The sequence below is a fragment of the Anomaloglossus baeobatrachus genome, chromosome 3, assembly GCF_048569485.1.
Source record: "Anomaloglossus baeobatrachus isolate aAnoBae1 chromosome 3, aAnoBae1.hap1, whole genome shotgun sequence".
NCBI classification, from domain to species: Eukaryota; Metazoa; Chordata; class Amphibia; order Anura; family Aromobatidae; genus Anomaloglossus; species Anomaloglossus baeobatrachus.
Window position 1 is genome coordinate 604,125,485 of NC_134355.1, and position 20,360 is coordinate 604,145,844.

At 44.7% G+C, this 20,360-nt stretch overlaps 1 protein-coding gene across 2 annotated transcripts in view; it reads left to right on the forward strand.

Annotated features, from left to right (window-relative positions):
• Positions 1–20,360, forward strand: part of SNTG2 (syntrophin gamma 2) — an 873,134-nt gene that overhangs the window by 481,918 nt on the left and 370,856 nt on the right. The window contains exon 6 of one of the 2 annotated variants that reach the window (XM_075341061.1): positions 14,156–14,197. In XM_075341061.1, coding sequence (XP_075197176.1) covers positions 14,156–14,197 — 42 coding nt within the window. The remainder of the gene's footprint in view (positions 1–14,155; positions 14,198–20,360) is intronic. The other variant, XM_075341060.1, reaches the window with a different exon arrangement.

Sequence of the window (20,360 nt, forward strand, 5' to 3'; positions counted from 1 at the left end):
AGTGATAACAGGACCTATTGTGACGTCAAAATAGCATGTGACCAGTCACGTGTCTATTATCTCACTGGTCACATGGCTTTGACGTCATGCTAGGTCCTGTCATTGCATCTCTCCGGTACATGGTGCACGTTTGTGTATCGCCGTGTACCGGCGACATGCTCTGGCACACGGTCGACTCCCCGTTCTGCTTCCCCGTTCCATTATTGACCAGCTGACACAGCCGGTAAATAACGGAGATCACCGTTGCTATAGCAATGCGCCTATTAGCAGTGACGTCACCGCTAACAACCGCAGCGGCACCGGGAATCACGTGATCGGAGTACCATTGCTATGGCAACCCGTCTGTCAGTGGTGACGTTACCGCTAACAGCCAGCAGCACTGATCACTCACGGAGTGAAAAGCCTGCACGGGGAGCAGCATCGTCTTCCTCACATGCAGTGCTGCTGGTGGAGCAGAGCTGCATGGGCTGAAGGAGAAAGAAGACAGAAAACCATGGATCATGGAGGGATAAAAGGGAGTAATAAACATGCAGTCTCTAAGTGTGTCTGTGTATTTATTTCTATTAAAGTATTTTTTCTCTGTGTGGTGTCTTTTTTTTTAACCCTTTATTGGAGATTCTTAATGGCCGGGTCAAACTCCTGACATTAAGAATCTCTGACTTAATACTAGCTAGTAAAACAAAGCTAGTATTAACTCATTATTACCCAGCAAGCCACCGTCACCAGGGCAGCTGAAAGAGTTGGATACAGCACCAGATGATGGTGCTTCTATGAAAGCGCCATTTTCTGGGGCGGCTGCGGATTGCAATTCGCAGCAGAGGCGCCCAGAAACCTCGGGCTAACCTGTGCTGCGGATTCCAATCCCCAGCTGCCTAGTTGTACTCGGCTGGACACAAAAATTGGGCGAAGCCCACGTTATTTGTTTTTTAATTATTTAATGAAATAAGTGAAATAATTAAAAAAAACAGGCTTCCCTATATTTTTGGTTCCCAGCCGGGTACAAATAGGCAGATGGGGGTTGGGGGCAGCCCGTAGGTGCCTGCTGTACTCGGCTAGCATACAAAAATATGGTGAAGCCCACGTCATTTTTTTGGTGTGCAAAAAACTCCTGCATACAGTCCTGGATGGAGTATGCTGAGCCTTGTAGTTCTGCAGCTGCTGTCTGCTCTCCTGCATACACTAGTGAATAGAGCATGCTGAGCCTTGTCATTCTACATCTGCTGTCTGCTCTCCTCCATACAGACAGACAGCAGCTGCAGAACTACAAGGCTCAGCATACTCCATCCAGGACTGTATGCAGAAGTTTTTTACCCCCCACAAAAAAAAATTATGTGGGCTTCGCCATATTTTTGCATGCTAGCCATGTACAGCAGGCAGCTACGGGCTGCCCCAACCCCCAGCTGCCTATTTGTACCCGGCTGGGATCCAAAAATATAGGGAAGCCCTTTTTTTATTATTTAATGAATTTCATGAAGTAATTAAAAAACAAATGACGTGGGCTTTGCCATATTTTGGTGTCCAGCCAGGTATAACTAGGCAGCTGGGGACTGGAATCCGCAGCACAGGTTGGCCTGAGCTTTCTGGGCCCCTCTGCTGCGAATTGCAGTCCGCAGCCATCCCAGAAAATGGCGCTTTCATAGAAGCGCCATCTTCTGGCGCTGTATCCAACTCTTTCTGCTGCCCTGGTGACGGGTGGTTCGCTGGGTAATAATGGGGTTAGGGTAGCTGTATATTATCAACTGAAATCATTATTACCCAGCGAGCCACCAGCATCAGGGCAGCTGGAAGAGTTGGATACAGCGCCAGAAGATGGCGCTTCTATGAGAGCGCCATTTCCTGGGGCGGCTGCGGACTGCAATTCGCAGCAGAGGGGCCCAGAAAGCTCAGGCTAACCTGTGCTGTGGATCCAATCCCCAGCTGCCTAGTTGTACCCGGCTGGACACAAAAATGGGGCGAAGCCTACGTCATTTTTTTTTTTTAATTATTTCATGAAATTCATGAAATAATTAAAAAAAGAGCTTCCCTATATTTTTAGTTCCCAGCCAGGTACAAATAGGCAGCTGGGGGTTGGGGGCAGCCTGTACCTGCCTGCTGTACCTGGCTAGCATACAAAAATATGGCGAAGCTCAGGTAATTTGTTTTGTAGTTTTTTGGCAAAAAAATAAAAAATGCTTCTCTGGATTTTCCTTTGCCAGTGAAGGTAACACCAAGCAGTGGGGGTTAGGAGCTAGTAGCTGCTTGGATTACCCTTAGCTAGCAATACAAAAACTGCAGTGGGGGCCCATATACATTTTTTTTAATTATTTATTTAAATAACTAAAAAAAAAGGGCTTCCCTGTATTTTGATTGCTGGACATCACAGTGCTGGCAACCAAAATACAGGGAAGCCCATTATTTATTTTATTTAAAAAAAATAGTTTAAAAAAAAATGACGTTGGGTCCCCCCATTTTTGATAGCCAGCTAGTGTAAAGCAAAAGGCTGTAGCCTGAAAACCACAGCTGGCAGCTTTACCGTGGTTGGGGATCCAATGTGGAGGTCACCCCAGGCTCTTTTTTTATAAGTATTTTATAAATATTAATAATTACAAAAAAAAAGTAGGGTCCCCCCCAAATTGGTTCACCAGCCAAGGTAAAGCGGACAGCTGTGGTCTGGTATTCTCAGGGTGGGAAGGTCCATAGTTATTGGCCCTTCACAGCCTAAAAATAGTAGGCCGCAGGCGCCCCAGAAGGGGCGCATCCACTAGATGTGCCAATCCTGGCGCTTCACCCCAGCTCATCCCGTGCCCTGGTGCAGTGACAAACTGGGTAATAAATGGGGTTGATACTAGCTGTAAGGTCACCTGACATCAAGCCCAGCAGTTTGTGATGTCATGGCGTCTATCACATACCCAACATCACAAACTGTCAGTACTAACAAAACAAATAGACAAAAAAAATGTATTTGAAAAAACACTCCCCAAAACATTCCCTCTTTCACCAATTTATTGTAAGGAAAAGTAAATAAGGGGGTCCCACGATGACTCTGGACAGTCTAGAATATGGGGGGACACGCTCAGGGAATGTATCCCCCATTTTCTAGGAGTGCAGACCCTCCATGTGAGGAGTGTGGGTGCAATGAATCTGCACCCACTCTCCCCGGGTCCACAGCAGCAGAGTCCATGTCGTAACTGTTGCTACCAAAGCTGCAATGCCCTGCTCATGAGGTAAGGGCATGCCTAATCAGGAGAACTATTCTACATTTCCAAATATTGGTATTTGCTGATATTATTGCTATTCCACCTACGATATATTGGGGATAGGATCTTGGAGATGGAATCCCCCTTTATGTCCAGTTATCCTGCTGAATGAATACTAAACAACAGAGCTTGCTATTTAGACATGTTTTCTTGTGGCATATAACGGACTCTCATGTTTGGTAGTCATTCAGCAGGGCAACTATAAAATCAAATACCTCCATTTGGAAATGTCATAGCTCTCCTGATCAACTATGTTCCTTACCTCATGAGCAGGGCATTGCAGTAGCTTACAGATGCATGGTTACCACCACTCACTGTGTCTGAACACAGGAAGCTGAGCTGACAGACGCTCTGTGCATGCAGCAGCGTCTATTGTGAAGGAGGGGGCCACGGGGGATCAACGCTGCACAGGTACCGTGGGACACCGGGGAACACCAGTGGGGTTATAGGGGGTGACCTGGCAGGGCCTGGGGAGGAGTTTTCTGTTGCATGTGTCATGGCACATGCGACAGAAATCAGAGAAGTAGGGTGAATGTGGCCGGCGCGCTGCTGTGCGCGTGGCCATCTTGGATTTCCGGGAGTGGGTCGGGGGGGGGCACTTTTGTGACACTGGGGGACCGGAGGGGACCGGGGAGGAGATTTATCTCCCATCTGTTTGTTCATGCCAGATGGGAGATAAATAATGTTTTACCGGAGCTGTCATTTACTGTAACGTGATCATCGGTATACGGTGTATACCGGTGATCACGTGAGCGGGGACCGGAAATACCGGCCTTAATCATGATCTCCAGAGTCTCAGCTACCCCCTGAAACCCCAGAGATTTTCTGACGCTGGGGGGCGCTATTCACTTATTTCTGCCTGCTGTTTATAAACGGCAGATCAGAATAAGACTACATTCACACGACCGATCCGTTTTTGCGGTCCGCAAAAAACGGTCCGTTTTTTTCACGGGTGCATCTGTGTGACATCCGTTTCCGTTCTGTAGACGGTCCGTATGATATCTGTTTGTCATCCGTGTGCCTTCCGTTTTTTTGCGTACTGCAAAAAACTGAAGGAGGAAAAATACATAAATTTACCCAGGATCCATAGCTTCAACCTACATGAGACGGTCACATGTTCACTTCAGTGCCATTTTCTACTGCTTTTCACAGCGTAGAGCGCTCTGGTGATTTTCCTGTGCTTGTACACTTCATATCAGTCTTTTCTGTCATTATAATGGCAGAAAGACACCTCATGTCCCACTCTCCTGCATTTTGTAAAAAATAAATTTATAAAAAAAATGACGTGGGGTTCCCCCTATTTTTGTAGCCAGCTAGGGTAAAGCAGATGGCTGCAGCCTGCAGACCACAGCTGGCAGCTTCATCTTGGCTGGTAATCCAAAACTGAGGGGACCCTACTCTGTTATTTTAAATTACATAAATAATTAAGAAAAAGAAACACGTGGGGTCCCCCCAAAATTGGATCACCAGCCAAGGTAAAGCAGACAGCTGGGGTCTGATATTCTCAGACTAGGGAGGTCCATGGTTATTGTACCCTCCCCAGCCTAAAAATAGCAGGACGCAGCCGCCCCAGAAGTGGCGCATCCATTAGATGCGCCAATCCTGGTGCTTCACCCCAGCTCATCCCGCGCCCTGGTGCGGTGGCAAATGGGGTAATATATGGGGTTGATGCCAGATGTGTAATGTCACCTGGCATCAAGCCCTGGGGTTGGTGATGTCAGGCGTCTATCAGATACCCGACATCACCAATCCAGTCAGTAATAAAAAAAATAGACGACAAACACATTTTTATTTGAAAAAACACTCCTCAACATATTCCCTCTTTCACCAATTTATTAGAAAAACAAATGCAGGTCTGCTGTAATCCAAGGGGTTCCCACGGTGATCCATACCATAGTCACTGTCCCTGTCAATGAAGAACAGAATGTTCACCATTGGCTGGGAGAGCAATGCAGTGAACTGAGCTAACATCAATAGGTCAGCCTAGGTCACTGCAGGGCATGACAAGTGCTGCTGTCAGGAGCGAGGTACATTACCTGCGGTGACGATCTCCTGCACTGCTGACAGCAGAGCTGTCACTGACTTCAATGACCGCTGCCTTCACAGCCAAGTATCGCGGGAGCCTGTGACATCACCGCTAGTCACAGTCTCGGGTCGGCACCGAGAGGAAATGTGAAGCAGCAGCCATGGAGGACAGTGAGAGCGCTGAGGTCGGGAGGGCAGGACTTCATCACCGCAGGTAAGCCGAGCGGGACCATGTGTGCGAGGTGGGTGGAGCTAAGCTGGGTAATGTGTGTGGAGTGCGACGTGGGTGGAGCCAAGCGGGGCAATGTGTGCGGAGTGCGAGGTGGGTGGAGCCAAGCGGGGCCATGTGTGCGGAGTGCGAGGTGGGTGGAGCTAAGCGGGATAATGTGTGCGAAATGCGAGTTCGGTAGAGCCAAGCAGGGCCATGTGTGCGGAGTGCGAGGTGGGTGGAGCTAAGCGGGGTAATGTGTGCGGAGTGCGAGGTGGGTGGAGCCAAGCGGGGCCATGTGTGCGGAGTGCGAGGTGGGTGGAACCAAGCGGGGCCATGTGTGCGGGCGGCGGAGTGCGAAGTGGGTGGAGCCTAGGGGGGCCATGTGTGCGGGCGGCGGAGTGCAAAGTGGGTGGAGCCTAGCGGGGCCATGTGTTCGGGCGGCGGAGTGCAAAGTGGGTGGAGCCTAGCGGGGCCTTGTGTGCGGGCGGCGGAGTGCAAAGTGGGTGGAGCCTAGTGGGGCCATGTGTGCGGGCGGCAGAGTGCAAAGTCGGCGGAGCCTAGTGGGGCCATGTGGCACTGAGGACGTCAGTGCCGGGGACTGCATGGCTGGGGACAGGTGAGTGTGAGTGTGTGTGTGTACATGCCGAGTGCAGGAGGGGGCGGAGCCCAGCGGCTAAGTGTCGGCTCCCTGCACACATAACCAGGGTAAATATCGGGTTACCAAGCAAAGCACTTTGCTTGGATACCCGATATTTATCTTGGTTACCAGCGTACCACAGGCTGCCAGTGATGGCTCTCTGCACACTGTAGCTGTGAAAAGCCACGCTTTTGGTTATCGAACCGTTCTCGAACGTAACTCGAACTGTCAAGCTTTTAGCAAAAAGCTCGAGTTCGAGCACCCCCCAAAATCTCTCGAACATGAAATTGGCGAACCTCGATCATCGCTCATCTCTATTCACAACATTTACTTCAGCTCATCCACATGAGGCCATACATGCAGTCTGCCATCTACCCTGAGCAACACCTATATCACAAACTCAAAAGTTGGAACACTGACCACACTGCATATGAACACCAACAACTCTTATGCAACTGCATAAAAATATTAAATCTTTCTTGAGAATAGAATAAAAAGTATAAATATATACAAAAGATATCTCAAAAAAACAAGACCCCCCAAAAAAGGGCAGATGGAATATTGGGAACACCTAGCCGAACCCCATGTACAGTGTTAATCAATCAATTAGAACCAGACCAATAAATATAGATAGCAATACATATAACTACATTTTTAACATCAATATGAGAAAATAAGAAACTATCATAAATTAAAGACTCAAGTGTGTCCATAATATGTTAAACAAGGGAGGCACGGTGGCTCAGTGGTTAGCACTGCAGTCTTGCAGCGCTGGGGTCCTGGGTTCACATCCCACCAAGGACACCATCTGTTTGTATGTTCTCCCCGTGTTTGCGTGGGTTTCCTCTGTTTCCTACCACACTCCAAAGACATACAGACGGGGACTCTAGGTTGTGAGCCTCAATGGTGACAGTATTACCAATGTATGTAAAGCGCTGTGGAATTATTAACGCTATATCAATGAATAAAATTATTATAAAACACATAAATATGAAAAAGGTCCCTTAGTGGCACGAGGATAACTTACAAAGGGAATCAGCAAGAGGAAAGTACAATGGTGTCCCACACATCCTGTGTAGTTATATGTATTGCTATTGTGTTGCCCTTGAAGCTTCAGTCGCCTGCCACAGAGTATTGCACCTAAATTTGAGTGTAATACTAAACCCGGATCCTGAAGAGGTCAGTCCCGGTTTAACCACTTACACACTCAAATACACATCAGGTTGCCCTGTTCCCACTGGGGACTTGGCTAGGGTAGGGTAATAAAGGGGTGGCCTACAGAGTGGCATTTACAGGATGCCCTCACACAGGGGCCCCAGTACCACTAGCTTAGAAGCTGGGAGGGGGAGGTACAGCAAGCAGGGGGAGTCAGGAGACAACACAACAGTTAGAGAGTTCTCCAGCAGGAGAGGAATAGAGCAGTCGCATCTTACAGGTGCTCCGGTGGGAAGGAGGAGAAGTTCACACGGTTGCCATGGGGACAGTGTATCTGCTCCCCTGGGAATCGACGCCACTCTGGGCGGCAGGACCCTAGGGAAGATCATACTCCACATTGGTTTTCCAGAATCTGCCTGGACGGGGAAAGTTTAAAGCTTTCCTGGCCACAAAGCGCCCTAGAGCACAGTGCCATATAGGATTCGGGGCCTTGGATGACTTCAGACCCAACAGTGGAACCGCGGCACCTTCATGTAGGGACAAGAGTTCTACTCGTGAAACCCAGGGTGCCCTCGTACCTTCAAGCCAGGGGATCCACTGCATAGGCGTTACAAGGAAGGAACCCACCGAACACCAAACCAGACTGATCTCTAAACAGGTTCAGGTTTGACGGAGCCCATCATAGCAAGCGACTGGTATTACTTGGCCGGCGAAGAATAGGTTAACCGTCTGCCCCATGGAGCGCTACACTATATTTATTGGTCCGGTTCTAATTGATTGATTAACACTGTACAGGGGGTTTGGCTAGATGTATAAAATATTCCATCTGCCCTTTTTTGGGGGGGTCTTGTTTTTTGAGACATCTTAGGTATATATTTATATTTTTTATTCTATTCTCAATAAAGATTTAATATTTTTATGCAGTTGCATAAGAGTTGTTGGTGCTCATCTACCCTAAACAGTGAAATCCAAGATTCATCCTTTAGGAGAACATCTATCCAAAGTTCCAGATGCCATTGAATGCGAGCTCTTGCCCACTTAAGTCAGTTACAGCAACAAACTGTAGTCAAATGGAGACCCCGATTAGGATGGCGAGCAGCAAAGGAGGTTCTCTGTGACAGTTTCTGACAGTTTGTGCAGAAATTCTTTTGTTATACAAACCTATTGGTGCAGCCGCTGTCCAGGTGGCTGGTTTCAGATGATGTTGAAGGTGAAGATGCTGGATGTGGAGGTCCTGGGTTGGTGTGGTTGCACGGGGTCTGCAGTTGTGAGACTGCTTAGATGTACTGCCAAAGTCTCTGAAACACCTTTGGAAACTGCTTATGGTACAGAAATTATTCAATTCACAATCAACAGCTCTGGTGGACATTCCTGCAGTCAGGATGATAATTACATGCTCCATCAAAATTTGTGATATCTGTGGCATTGTTTTGTGTAAAAAAACTGCACATTTTAGAGTGGCATTTTAGTGTGGTCAGCCTAAAGGCCACTTTACACACAGGGACATCGCTAGTGATGTCGCTGGTGAAAGCACCCGCCCCCACCGGTTGTGCGTCACAGGCATATCGCTGCCCGTGGCGCACAAGATCGCTAACACCCATCACATGTACTTACCTTCCTAACGACATTGCTGTGGCCGTCGAACCGCCTCCTTTCTAAGGGGGAGGTTCGTTCGGCGTCACTAAGCGGTCGCCCAATCGAAGCGGAAGGGCGGAGATGCCGTAACATCCCGCCCACCTCCTTCCTTCCTCATTGCCGGCGGCCGCAGATACGATGTTGTTCCTCGTGATATTTGGGATTAGAACGACGTGTCAACAATCAACGCTTAGGTCAGTAATTTTGACCTTTAGTGGTCGTTCGTGCGTTTCACATGCAATGATGTCGCTAACGAGGCCGGATGTGCGTCACGAATTCCGTGATCCCAACGACATCTCGTTAGCGATGTCGTTGCGTGTAAAGCCACCTGTGCAATAATCATGCTATCTAAATAGCATCTTGATATGTCACACCTGTGAGGTGGATGGATTATCTTGGTAAGGCCGCTTTCACACGTCAGTGACTCTGGTACGTATGTGCTAATTTTTATACGTACCAGAATCATGGACATACGCAGACCCATTAAATTCAATGGGTCTGCACACACATCAGTGATTTTTCACTCACCGTGTCTCCGTGCGGTGTACACACATGTCTGTGATTTCCGCACGGAGACATGTCTGTTGTTTTTCTGGTGTCACTGATGCCCCACGGACCACACTATGGTGTGAGCTGTGAAAAACGTACCAGAAAAACACGTACATTGAAAATAAAATGATTTTTATACCCACCTGTCTCCAGCAACGCTCTCTCCGGCCTCTGCAGGCTGCTGCTTTCTGCCCGGCATATTGCTGTTATGCATGGCACAGCTGACCTGGAAGTAGCTGCAGAGGTTACACAGCGGCGGCCGAAGGCAGCATCTGGGAAAGTTCAGCATCATGGACAGCAGGAGCGGGGACAGGTGAGTTTATCTCCATGTGCAATCACGGATCACGGATAGCACATAGATAACCCACATGTGAAGTGAATTCAAGGCACATGGAGGGACATATGCGTTTTTTACACGTCAGTGAAAAACGTCTATGTTTTTCATTGACGAGTGAAACAGGCCTAAAACAGAAGTGCTCAGCAACACAGATTTAGACAAATTTGTGAACAATATTTGAGAGAAAAAGATCTCCATAAAAGTCTTAGATCTTAGAGTTCATCTTATAAAAAATGGGAGCAAAAACAAAAGTGTTGCATTTATATTTTTGTTCAGTGTAATACAAGTGATCAGATGATCCATGTTCATAGATAAAGGGATGAAAAATAATAAAGTGTTTAAAAATTATATATAAAAGATACACAAATGTTCTATCACACAGTGCATAAAAGTCAGATCGATCTATTTCTATCTATATAAAATAACTAATTAATTAACAAATTAGTAAACAGCGTATATTTATTTCTGGCACAACTTGTAAAACCGAGAAAAATGTAAAATTACAAAATTGCTGTTTTTTATGTTTCAACAATGAGACAAAAAGATAAGAAGTGACCAAAGTGTCATATTAATCGCCAGTTCATATCAATATTACCGTGAGCTCACACCGCAAAAAAGCAAGCCTTCATACATCTCTATTAAAGGAAACAAATAGGAACGGGTCCCCAAAAAAGGCAACACAAGCCAAAAAAAAGTTTCACAAATTTTTGATTTTTTTTTTTTTACCTGTGATATAAAAAAAAAAAAACTGGACAATTTTAGTATTGCCCCATAAGTCTATTGACCTAAGCACTTATCATGCCAGGTCGTTTTTACCACAGAACAAATATTGGAAAACAAAACCCTAAAAAGCAATGTTTGAATTGCACTTTTTGTCTGTTTCACTACACTTGGAGATTTTTCCTGTTTTGCAGTATTTGGTTTAGCAAAATGAATTATTTCACTCAAAGTATTTCTTGTATCATCCAAAATACAAGCCATATGGAAGCAAAAATAAAAAAATTATGTCTCTTAGAAAAAAGGAAGAAAAATCATAAATGAAAATTGACTGCATCATAAGGGTTGTTCAGTATATTCTGCAACTGCCAATCAGGCTACATAGCGAAAAATCGAGAAAACATAGACCCTTAAGCTTTGTCATTCTTTACCTGAAGTAATATAATGCTCTTTTAGAAGCACCACTACAGTGTTTTAGTTTTTTATTTTTCTGCCAGAGTGGTGCTTTAAATCTAAGTTCTTGTCCCTACTCTTAAAGCCGCTTTACACGCAACGACATAGCTAACGAGATGTCGTTGGGGTCACGGAATTCGTGACGCACACCCGGCCTCTTTAGCGATGTCGTTGCGTGTGAAACGCATGAACGACCGTTAACGATCAAAATTACTTACCTTATCGTTGATCGTTGACACGTCGTTCTAATCCCATTTATCGTTGCTGCTGCAGGACACAGGTTGTTTATCGTTCCTGCAGCAGCACAAATCGCTATGTGTGACACCGCAGGAACGAGGAGCATCACCGTACCTGCGGCCGCCGGCAATGAGGAAGAAAGGAGGTGGGCGGGATGTTATGCCCGCTCATCTCCACCCCTCCGCTTCTATTGGGTGGCCGCTTAGTGACGACGCTGTGACGCCGCACGAACTGCCCCCTTAGAAAGGAGGCGGTTCGCCGGCCACAGCGACGTCGAAGGGAAGGTAAGTACATGTGACCGTTCTTAGCGATGTTGTGCGCCACGGGCAGCGATTTGCCCGTGATGCATAACCGACGGGGGCGGGTACGCTCACTTGCGATATCGATAGTGATATCACTGCGTGTAAAGTGCCCTTTAGGCTGGATTCACATGATTGCATGGCATCCAATGCAAATGCATCGGATAGGGTAATGACCCTCAGCTCCCGCTGTGCAGCCAGGGTGAGCCGAGTGTCATGCAACTGTGATCTGATTCTGCAATCAGATCACAGCTGTGGAGGAGAGGATTTCTCCATCTCCTCCATTGTCAGCTGATGCGATTATAGCACTGCACTCAGATATCATCCGAGTGCAGTCCGATGTTTCTCTCGCACCCATAGACTTATATGGGTGCCATTGACACATCTCTCGCTGACAATTGCAGCATGCTGTAACTTTTCTCTCATCCAGAATCTGGATGAGAAAAAAGCTGACCATCTTCTCTTCCTCACTGAATATCATTGGTCCAAGTGCAATGCAAGAATTCCCGGTGTCTCCAGCTGTTATTGGCACCACTCCAGATGGTCTTCTGCAGTTTGTGTTCTGTCGGATCACTCCAGTATTTCATGGATGAGTGGGAGGTCACAACTCAATGCAAGTCCACGAGAACCTCGTTCTTGCTTCTATATGGCTCTCATGGACTAGACATTGAGATGTTGTGACATAACTTCTGACTTCCGGCCAGTCAAAAGTTACTGCCACAAGATGGTGCACAGGGACCGATGCAATGCTGAAGATAGGTGAAGACCCCGGGGGGTGAGTATAAGGCCAGAGTCATAAAAGCGTATTAAAAATTGGTCCCATTTTCATCCAGAAAAGTAGGATGATTTTTTTCTCACTTGTCATCCATGTGCTGTCCGTGCGCAATCTGTTTTTTCTCAGCAACTATTATTCATTTACAGTCATTTACCAGACAATTTACAGTGTTCTATGCTACAGAATTGTAATTTATCCGTAAAAAACGGACGTCACTGGGATGGTCCGTGTGCTGTTTGTGTGGAGTCTGTTTTTTTCTCAAACCCATTGACTTGTATTGGCAAGTCTCACCAATTTTAGCATCCAATTGTGACTTTTTTATCTTCCAGAATCTGAGATTTTCTCACAGTGCACTTGTCCAATTCATACGCTCATGTGACCGAGGCCTAAGACTGGGGACCAGTACCTTAGGTTAAAGTGAACTTGTCAGGTGCAATATGCACCCAGAACCACGAGCAGTTCTGGGTGTATATTTCTAATCCCTGCCTAACCGTCCCTGTAGGTAGTAGCATAGATAAAGAGAACTTTAGAAAACGTATTTCTAAAGATCCTTTATGAGATGCTAATGAGTGGAGGGACTATTTCCATGGGCATTATTTCCTGCATTCATTCCACCCTCTTAGCATGTTAGCACGCCCACAGGGGCGTATTAACATGTTATCCAATGCAGCATCATCAGCAGTGATGTGCGTACCTGTGTCCGCTGTTACCGCTGATCAGAAGTCCTGGCACGTCCGGTCATGCGCAGTATGAAGCCGGGTGTACGTTTCTCTGCTTCGGAGAGGTCTAGTGCACATGAACGGTAGTGCCGTTGATGTCTGTTCAGCGGTGACAGCAGACACAGGTACGCACGCCACTGCTGGTGATACTGCTTATAGCATATCCAGAGAAGAAAGAAGGGTGGCACTTCACGGTGGGATTTTGCAGTTTTAATAACTTTTTGTAAACAAGTTACAACATGTAAGGGGAGAGGGGAGTGCAGGCACGCCGGACAACGGCTATTTCGCACTAAGGCAAAGTGCTTCCACGGGTCCTGAATATAGCATATTAGTACACCCCTGTGGGTGTGCTAACATGCTAAGAGGGTGGGATGAGCGCAGGAAATAGTGCCCTTGCAACTAGTACCTGGCCTAATTAGCATATTATGAAAGAACTTAGAAATACTTTTTGTAAGCATCTCTTTATTTGTGCTAGTATATACAGTAACGGTTAGGCAGGGATTAGCAATATGGACCCAGAACTGCTCGTGGTTCTGGGTGCATATTGCATCTGACAGGTTCCCTTTAAAAGCACCACTCCAGAGCTTAAAAAAAACAACTACGCTGGAGTGTTTTTTTCATGTCGAGATCATACATTCTAGCATATATTTTCAAAGTATAAATAAATGTAGAGAACACTGGCACACACCCCTTCTGAAAATTTCAATATATTACAGTGAATCACAAACAGTGTTTAAAACACATAATACATAACAGAAAGCAGCAATTGACACAAAAATGTTAGTTCACTAACAGCAAAGAGGTGTCTTAAAAACTTAAAAGCAATTTATACGTAGTATTAAAGCTGCTTAACTTTCATTCATTGTTTTTCATATTTACTTTTTTAATTAGTTAAAACATTTTTAGTTGGCACTAAAAAAGAATAGATGCATTGTAACAAATAGTGGCAACAACAATAAAAAAACAAACAAAAAAAAATCACACATACCAGTCTTAGTAAATAATTACCATGAGGAAAGAAGTGCATAACCATCTGTACATAATGCATATTTTGGCAGAGGGTTTGGCTAGATTATACACTTAGTAGATGCTGTTTGCATCCTATAAATAGATTATAAGGATGATTACCAAGCAAAATTACGCTAAATACAAAAGTCTTTTTACTTTCAGGTTAATGGCATTAATGTTGAAAATGCAACTCATGAAGAAGTGGTAAGTTGTAAGTATTTTGCACTAATTCGTGTTATTTTTTCCAATTGTTTTCATCGTGAAGCACTGCCAAAAACATGGGGAAATTGAAACGAGTGAAAGGGCTTTTTATACTTTAATGTTTTAATCTCTCTGAAAACATTTATTTTGTGGCACAAGTTGTAAAATTGTATAAATTGTATGTTTATTATTGTCATAGCTTTAGAGATGATCAAATCTTTTGATGGTTGAATTCACCAGGTTGATGGAATTTTTCAAAAATATTCAATTAGTTAAAAATCGATTATCCATGAGTCGCTATACTGCACAACTTCTAATTGCCCTGAAATAATGTGTGACAGGCTAAGGTTTCCTAGGACTAAATCCAATAGGCAGTGGTTCAATGGTAGAACTGCTGCCTATGGACAAAAAGCTCACAAGCTGATGAGTTCAAGTCCTGTCCTGTCCCTGGAAATCAGAGAAGATATGATTAAATCCATCCCCTTTGAAGATCTTAAACACAAACTTAGTAATGTTAAAATGACCTCAGCATATCAATGGATAATGAATTGCCATAGCATTAAGGGGGCTTTTCACGCAGCACACACAGTGAAAGCACCCGCCCCTGTCGTTTGTGCGTCACTGGCAAATCGCTGCCCATGGCGCACAATATCGTTAGTCCTCATCACACGGACTTACCTGCCTAGCAACGTCGCTGTGGCCGGCGAACTCCCTCCTTTTTAAGGGGGCGGTTTGTGCGGCGTCACAGCGATGACACACGGCAGCCTTCCAATACAAGCGGAGTGGTGGAGAGCAGCTGAAAGAAAGTGATGCACACCTCGGTGCCGGAGGACGCAGGTAAGGTGTTGTTCGTCGTTCCTGGGGTGTCACACGTAGCGATGTGTGCTGCTTCATGAACGATGAACAACCTGCATCCAGCACCAGCAACGATATTTGGGATTAGAACGACGTGTCAACGATCAACGATAAGATGAGTATTTGTGATCGTTAGCGGTCGTTCGTACGTGTCACACGCAACGACGTCGCTAACGATACCGGATGTGCGTCATGAATTCCGTGACCCCAACGACATCTCGTTAGCGATGTCGTTGCGTGTAATGGGGCCTTTAGTCCCTTTGATAGCTCAGCTGGTAGAGCAGAGGACTGTAGAGAAGGTGCAGATATCCTTAGGCCACTGGATCAATTCCAGCTCCAAGGTTGTTTTTTCCTTACTACACACAACATTGTCGGTTATAAATGATTTAGTGATGAAATATATAATTGGTGGAGGAAAATTGAACTAGCAGGACCTAGTTCTTTTTTTAATCTATGTAAGTATGTAGCCAAAAGACCATTTAATAATACAGTGTTCGTATTTCTTTAAATTAAAAATGTCACTTGTGATCTGACAGACTGTTCTTTTCAGAACACTGACTGAAAAAGATAGTGTCGCTGTCAGAGGTAACATCATCTTAAGTGATGTGCCAAATATTCCTTAATCCCCACAAACTTAAGGGGGCTTTACACGGTAGTGATATCACTAGCAATTTGTAGTGATAGCGAGCGTGTAAGTACCCGCCCCCGGCGTGCATGCGATTGTTTGTGATCGCTGCCGTAGCGAACATTATCGCTACGGCAGTGTCACACATACTTACCTGGTCGGCGTCGGCGCTGTGACTGCCGAACAATCCCTCCTTCAAGGGGGAGGGACGTTCGGCATCACAGCGACGTCACCGCAACGTCACTAAGCGGCCGGCCAATCAAAGCGGAGGGGCGGAGATGAGCAGGAAGAAACATCCCACCCACCTCCTTCCTTCCTCATTGTGGCCGGCGGCAGCTAAGGAGACGTTCCTCGCTCCTGCGGTGTCACACATAGCGATGTGTGCTGCCGCATGAGCGATGAACCACCTGGATAAACAACCCTTACCGATTTTTGAGTTTGGGACGACCTCTCCATGGTGAATGATTTTCACCATTTTTGAGGTCGCTTAAGGTCGCTGGTCAGTGTCACATGCTGCGATATCGTTAATGACGCCGGATGTGCGTCACTAACAACTTGACCCCGGCGACCGAACATTAACGATATCGTAGCGTGTAAAGCCCCCTTTACTCTTCATTAATTCATTTGCCAAAGCAAAGGAGGCCAATTGTAGCTGTGTTTGATAGTACTGGTACTTGGACTGCTGGAGTTGGTAGCACTAATGGTGATGCTTCTGTTGCTGTTAGTCACTCCCATATTGTTAGTCATGTAATTTTTTTTCTTTTACATTACCATGTCAATTGCCATTGTCACCTTGTATTCTTCCATACTTTTTATACAACACTATGATAAAACATTTAACAACCTTTTAAAAACAATTTAATCAACCCTTGTAAAACAAAATGTACTGTAGGAAGGTACGGACATCGGTCCGTGAGGGCCCTGCAATTCTACCCCAGAAAGAGTCTGTGTGTGAATCACTTTAGATGTGGTGTATGGCACTGTACTCCTCAGGGTGGTATCCATCACCTTGCAGCCAATCCCCGTTGTAGACACAGTAGTAAAACAAGTTGCACAGGAGTTCTTTTGACAAACATAACTTGAACGGTTTATTTTCCTTCTCACCGTTATGACAGACATGGCCTCACTCCTACAGTTCTATTGTATTTGTTTTTGGGGAACTCTCTCTCAGCCTATCCCTGTGATCTTGAAACTGGTTCGTAAGCTACCGGGTACCTGTGCTCCACCGCTGTCTGCTTCTCTGCCCCAACGGCTGTCTAGTCACTTCGACTCTCTAAGCCTGTCAGAGAGAGCTGTAGGCTCCAGACCTTACGAGGATAACTCCAGGTTCCCTGACAGGCCTACAGTTCATACTATATCTTTAGTCCATGAATTCTCATGTAGAACTGATTCCTTACCAGGCCTGTCTTTTTAACCAGCCTATTGTCCAACTGTCACACCTCTCCTCCTGACTCCGAACCCCCGCCATATCGGGAAGAGTCCAACACTGTTTACTTCTACTGAAACCTACATCAATATATTTGCATTACATAAAACATTACATAAACATATTCTTGACATTATTGGGGGGGTCAAGCTAGGTGGCAGCATTCGCTGCACGGTCTTGGCTGTGCTCCATCAAGGAACAGCATTTTGCAAGCAGCAGTGCATTATAATATTTCAAACACATTTACAATATAGATCTCTATCATAGCACAATAGGGGTGGGGGTGAACGTGACCACCTCCTATAGTACCATGAAATACTAGGTAGGTAGAAACATATACAAAGCAAACTGTGATAGTAGGCATCAGATTATTGTAGGTTTAGTGTGTACGATTGTCAATTTGAATAGTTAACTCTTGACATTTTTTAAACCTTTTTTTCTATTCTTTTTTTTTAACAATGTTGATCCCATTTACCAAAAATGACTTGATAAGAAATGCTAGGTAGGTACACATACAAAAATTTGACTATAAGTACAAAAAAAATTACTTGTAGGACACACACTTTGTGAGGTTGACCGTAACGGCTTGATGCTGCTTTCTAGTGCATTATAAATAATACAAAAAAGTGTGATTGATTAATTCAAATGTAGAAAAACAGATGTCAACTATGTGATATGACTGATTAATCAAACTGGAACTGCTGCTGATAACTGATTATCTCTCTTCTCTTATCAATTGAATTTCTGTATTATTCATAGACTAAAATACTCTTTTTAACTGCAGTTGTACATCACATTACTGTCTGGAGAATGTATCCTATGTTTTAGGGCCCAAACAGTTGCAGCTGAGGTCATTTAAGCCTTCTGTGACTGATGCAATATTCTGAAATGTGTGCAAAGTCAGGGAGCATTTTTTGGAGGGGTTCATCATGAATCGAAATGCACAATGCCTGGATCTGTAAATTTAATAAAAATTTACTTGAATTTAATTTGCACTGAATTGATTTGCTCACACGCACTGATAACCTTCAGTTTTTATATAGACTGTTGTTTAGTCCCTTTGCAATTCATCTTAATATTCCCTCATATAAAATATATTTAACCCCTAAGAATTAATGTAGGATATAGTTGTATAACATTGGACATAACCATAGTAATTATCTTTGTTGGATGCCCATTGTATTCAAAGTAAAATGTCAGAAACTGTAATGCACAGCTGAGCTTCAGCCATAGCTCTGTAAGGTTAAGTCAGACTTCAGCAAGAACTCTGTAATATGCAACTGAGCTGCAGCAAGAACTCTCTAATGTATAGCCAAGCTTCAGCAAGAACTCTGTAATGTATAGCCAAGCTTCAGCAATAATTCTGTAATGTACAGCCAAGCTTCAGCAAGAACTCTCTAATGTATAGCCAAGCTTCAGCAAGAACTCTGTAATGTACAACCAAGCTTCAGCAAGAACTCTCTAATGTATAGCCAAGCTTCAGCAAGAACTCTCTAATGTATAGCCAAGCTTCAGCAAGAACTCTCTAATGTATAGCCAAGCTTCAGCAAGAATTCTCTAATGTATAGCCAAGCTTCAGCAAGAACTCTCTAATGTATAGCCAAGCTTCAGCAAGAACTCTGTAATGTACAGCCAGGCTTCAGCAAGAACTCTGTGATGTTAAGCCAGACTTCAGCAAGAACTCTCTAATGCACAGCTGGACTTCAGTCAGGACTCTGCAAAGTACAGTCAAGCTTCAGCAAGATCTCTGTAATGCACAGCCAGGCTTTGCAAGGACTCTGTAATGGACAGTTAGGCTTCAACAAGGACTTTGTAATGCACAGCCAGACTTCAGCAATAATTATTTAATGGACAGCCAGGCTTCAGCCATAACTCTATCTTGCACAGCCAGACTTCAGCAAGAACTCTGTAATACACAGCCTGGCTTAAAAAAGAACTCTGCAATACACAGCCTGGCTTAAACAAGAACTCTGTAATGTACAGCCAGGCTTCAGCAAAAACGCTGTAATAGCTACGCTTCAGCAGGAACTCTAATGCACAGCCAGGCTTCAGCAAGGACTCTGTAATGTACAACCAAGCTTCAGCAGGAACTCTGTAAGTCAGAGTTAGGTTTCAGCAGGAATACTGTAATGCACCATTAGTCTTCAGCAAGAACTCTGTAATTGAAGCCAGGATTCAGCAAGAACTCAGTAATTCACAGCCCCACTTCAGCAAGAACTCTGTAATAGATGGCAGGCTTCACCAAGAGCTATGTAAAAGCAAAGCCCAGCTTCAGTAAGAACACTGTAATCTACCACTGAGCTTCAGCAAGAACTCTGCAATGCACAGCCAGGCTTCAGCAAGAGCTTTATGAGATTTCTGAAGTACTGTGCGCATGCTGCTTTTCTTTCCTTGCAGATTTGGTGCAGAACAAATCTGCAGCATGACAATTTTTGCTAGGTTTTTTATCTCCGTTTATAGCCCTTCCAGCCATTGACTTCACTAAAAATAGCATGGAGAAAAACAGCACCAGAAAAGCACCAAAGCCATATGCGTTTTGGTGTGTTTTTCTGCAAGAAGGTGCAGACTTGATGCAGAAAATTTCTGCACCAAATCTGCAGGGTGTGCACATAGCCAAATTCTACACCAGGAGTTCTCCCACTCTGCTCTGTACACAGAATATTCAATAATTATAAACCCTTGCCCTTAAGTAAACCCAGCTCTTAGGTAACTCTTAGCTAAAACACTACAAACTTCAAGTATGGAATAAACACTTCTGTTCTATCCAGGGGTTTCCTAGATAAAGGTGCATCTCAATAAATTATAATATCATCAAAAAGTTAATTTATTTCAGTAATTCAATACAAAAAAGGGAAACATATTATTTAGTTATTACACACAGAGGGATCTATTTCAAGTGTTTATTTCTGTTAATGTTGATGATTATGGCTTACAGCCAATGAAAACCAAAAAGTCATTATCTCAGAAGATTAGAATATTATATAAGACCAACTGAAAAAATGATTTTAAATTCAGAAATGTTGGGGCCTACTGAAACGTCTGTACAGTAAATGCCTCAATACTTGGTCGGGGCTATTTTTGCTTGAATCACTGCATCAATGCGGCGTGGCATGGAGGCGACCAGCCTGTGGCACTGCTGAGATGTTATAGAAGCCCAGGTTACTTTGATAGCAGCCTTCAGCTCTGCATTGTTGGGTCTGGTGTCTCTCATCTTCCCCTTCACAATACCCCATAGAATCTATGGGGTTTAGGTCAGGCGA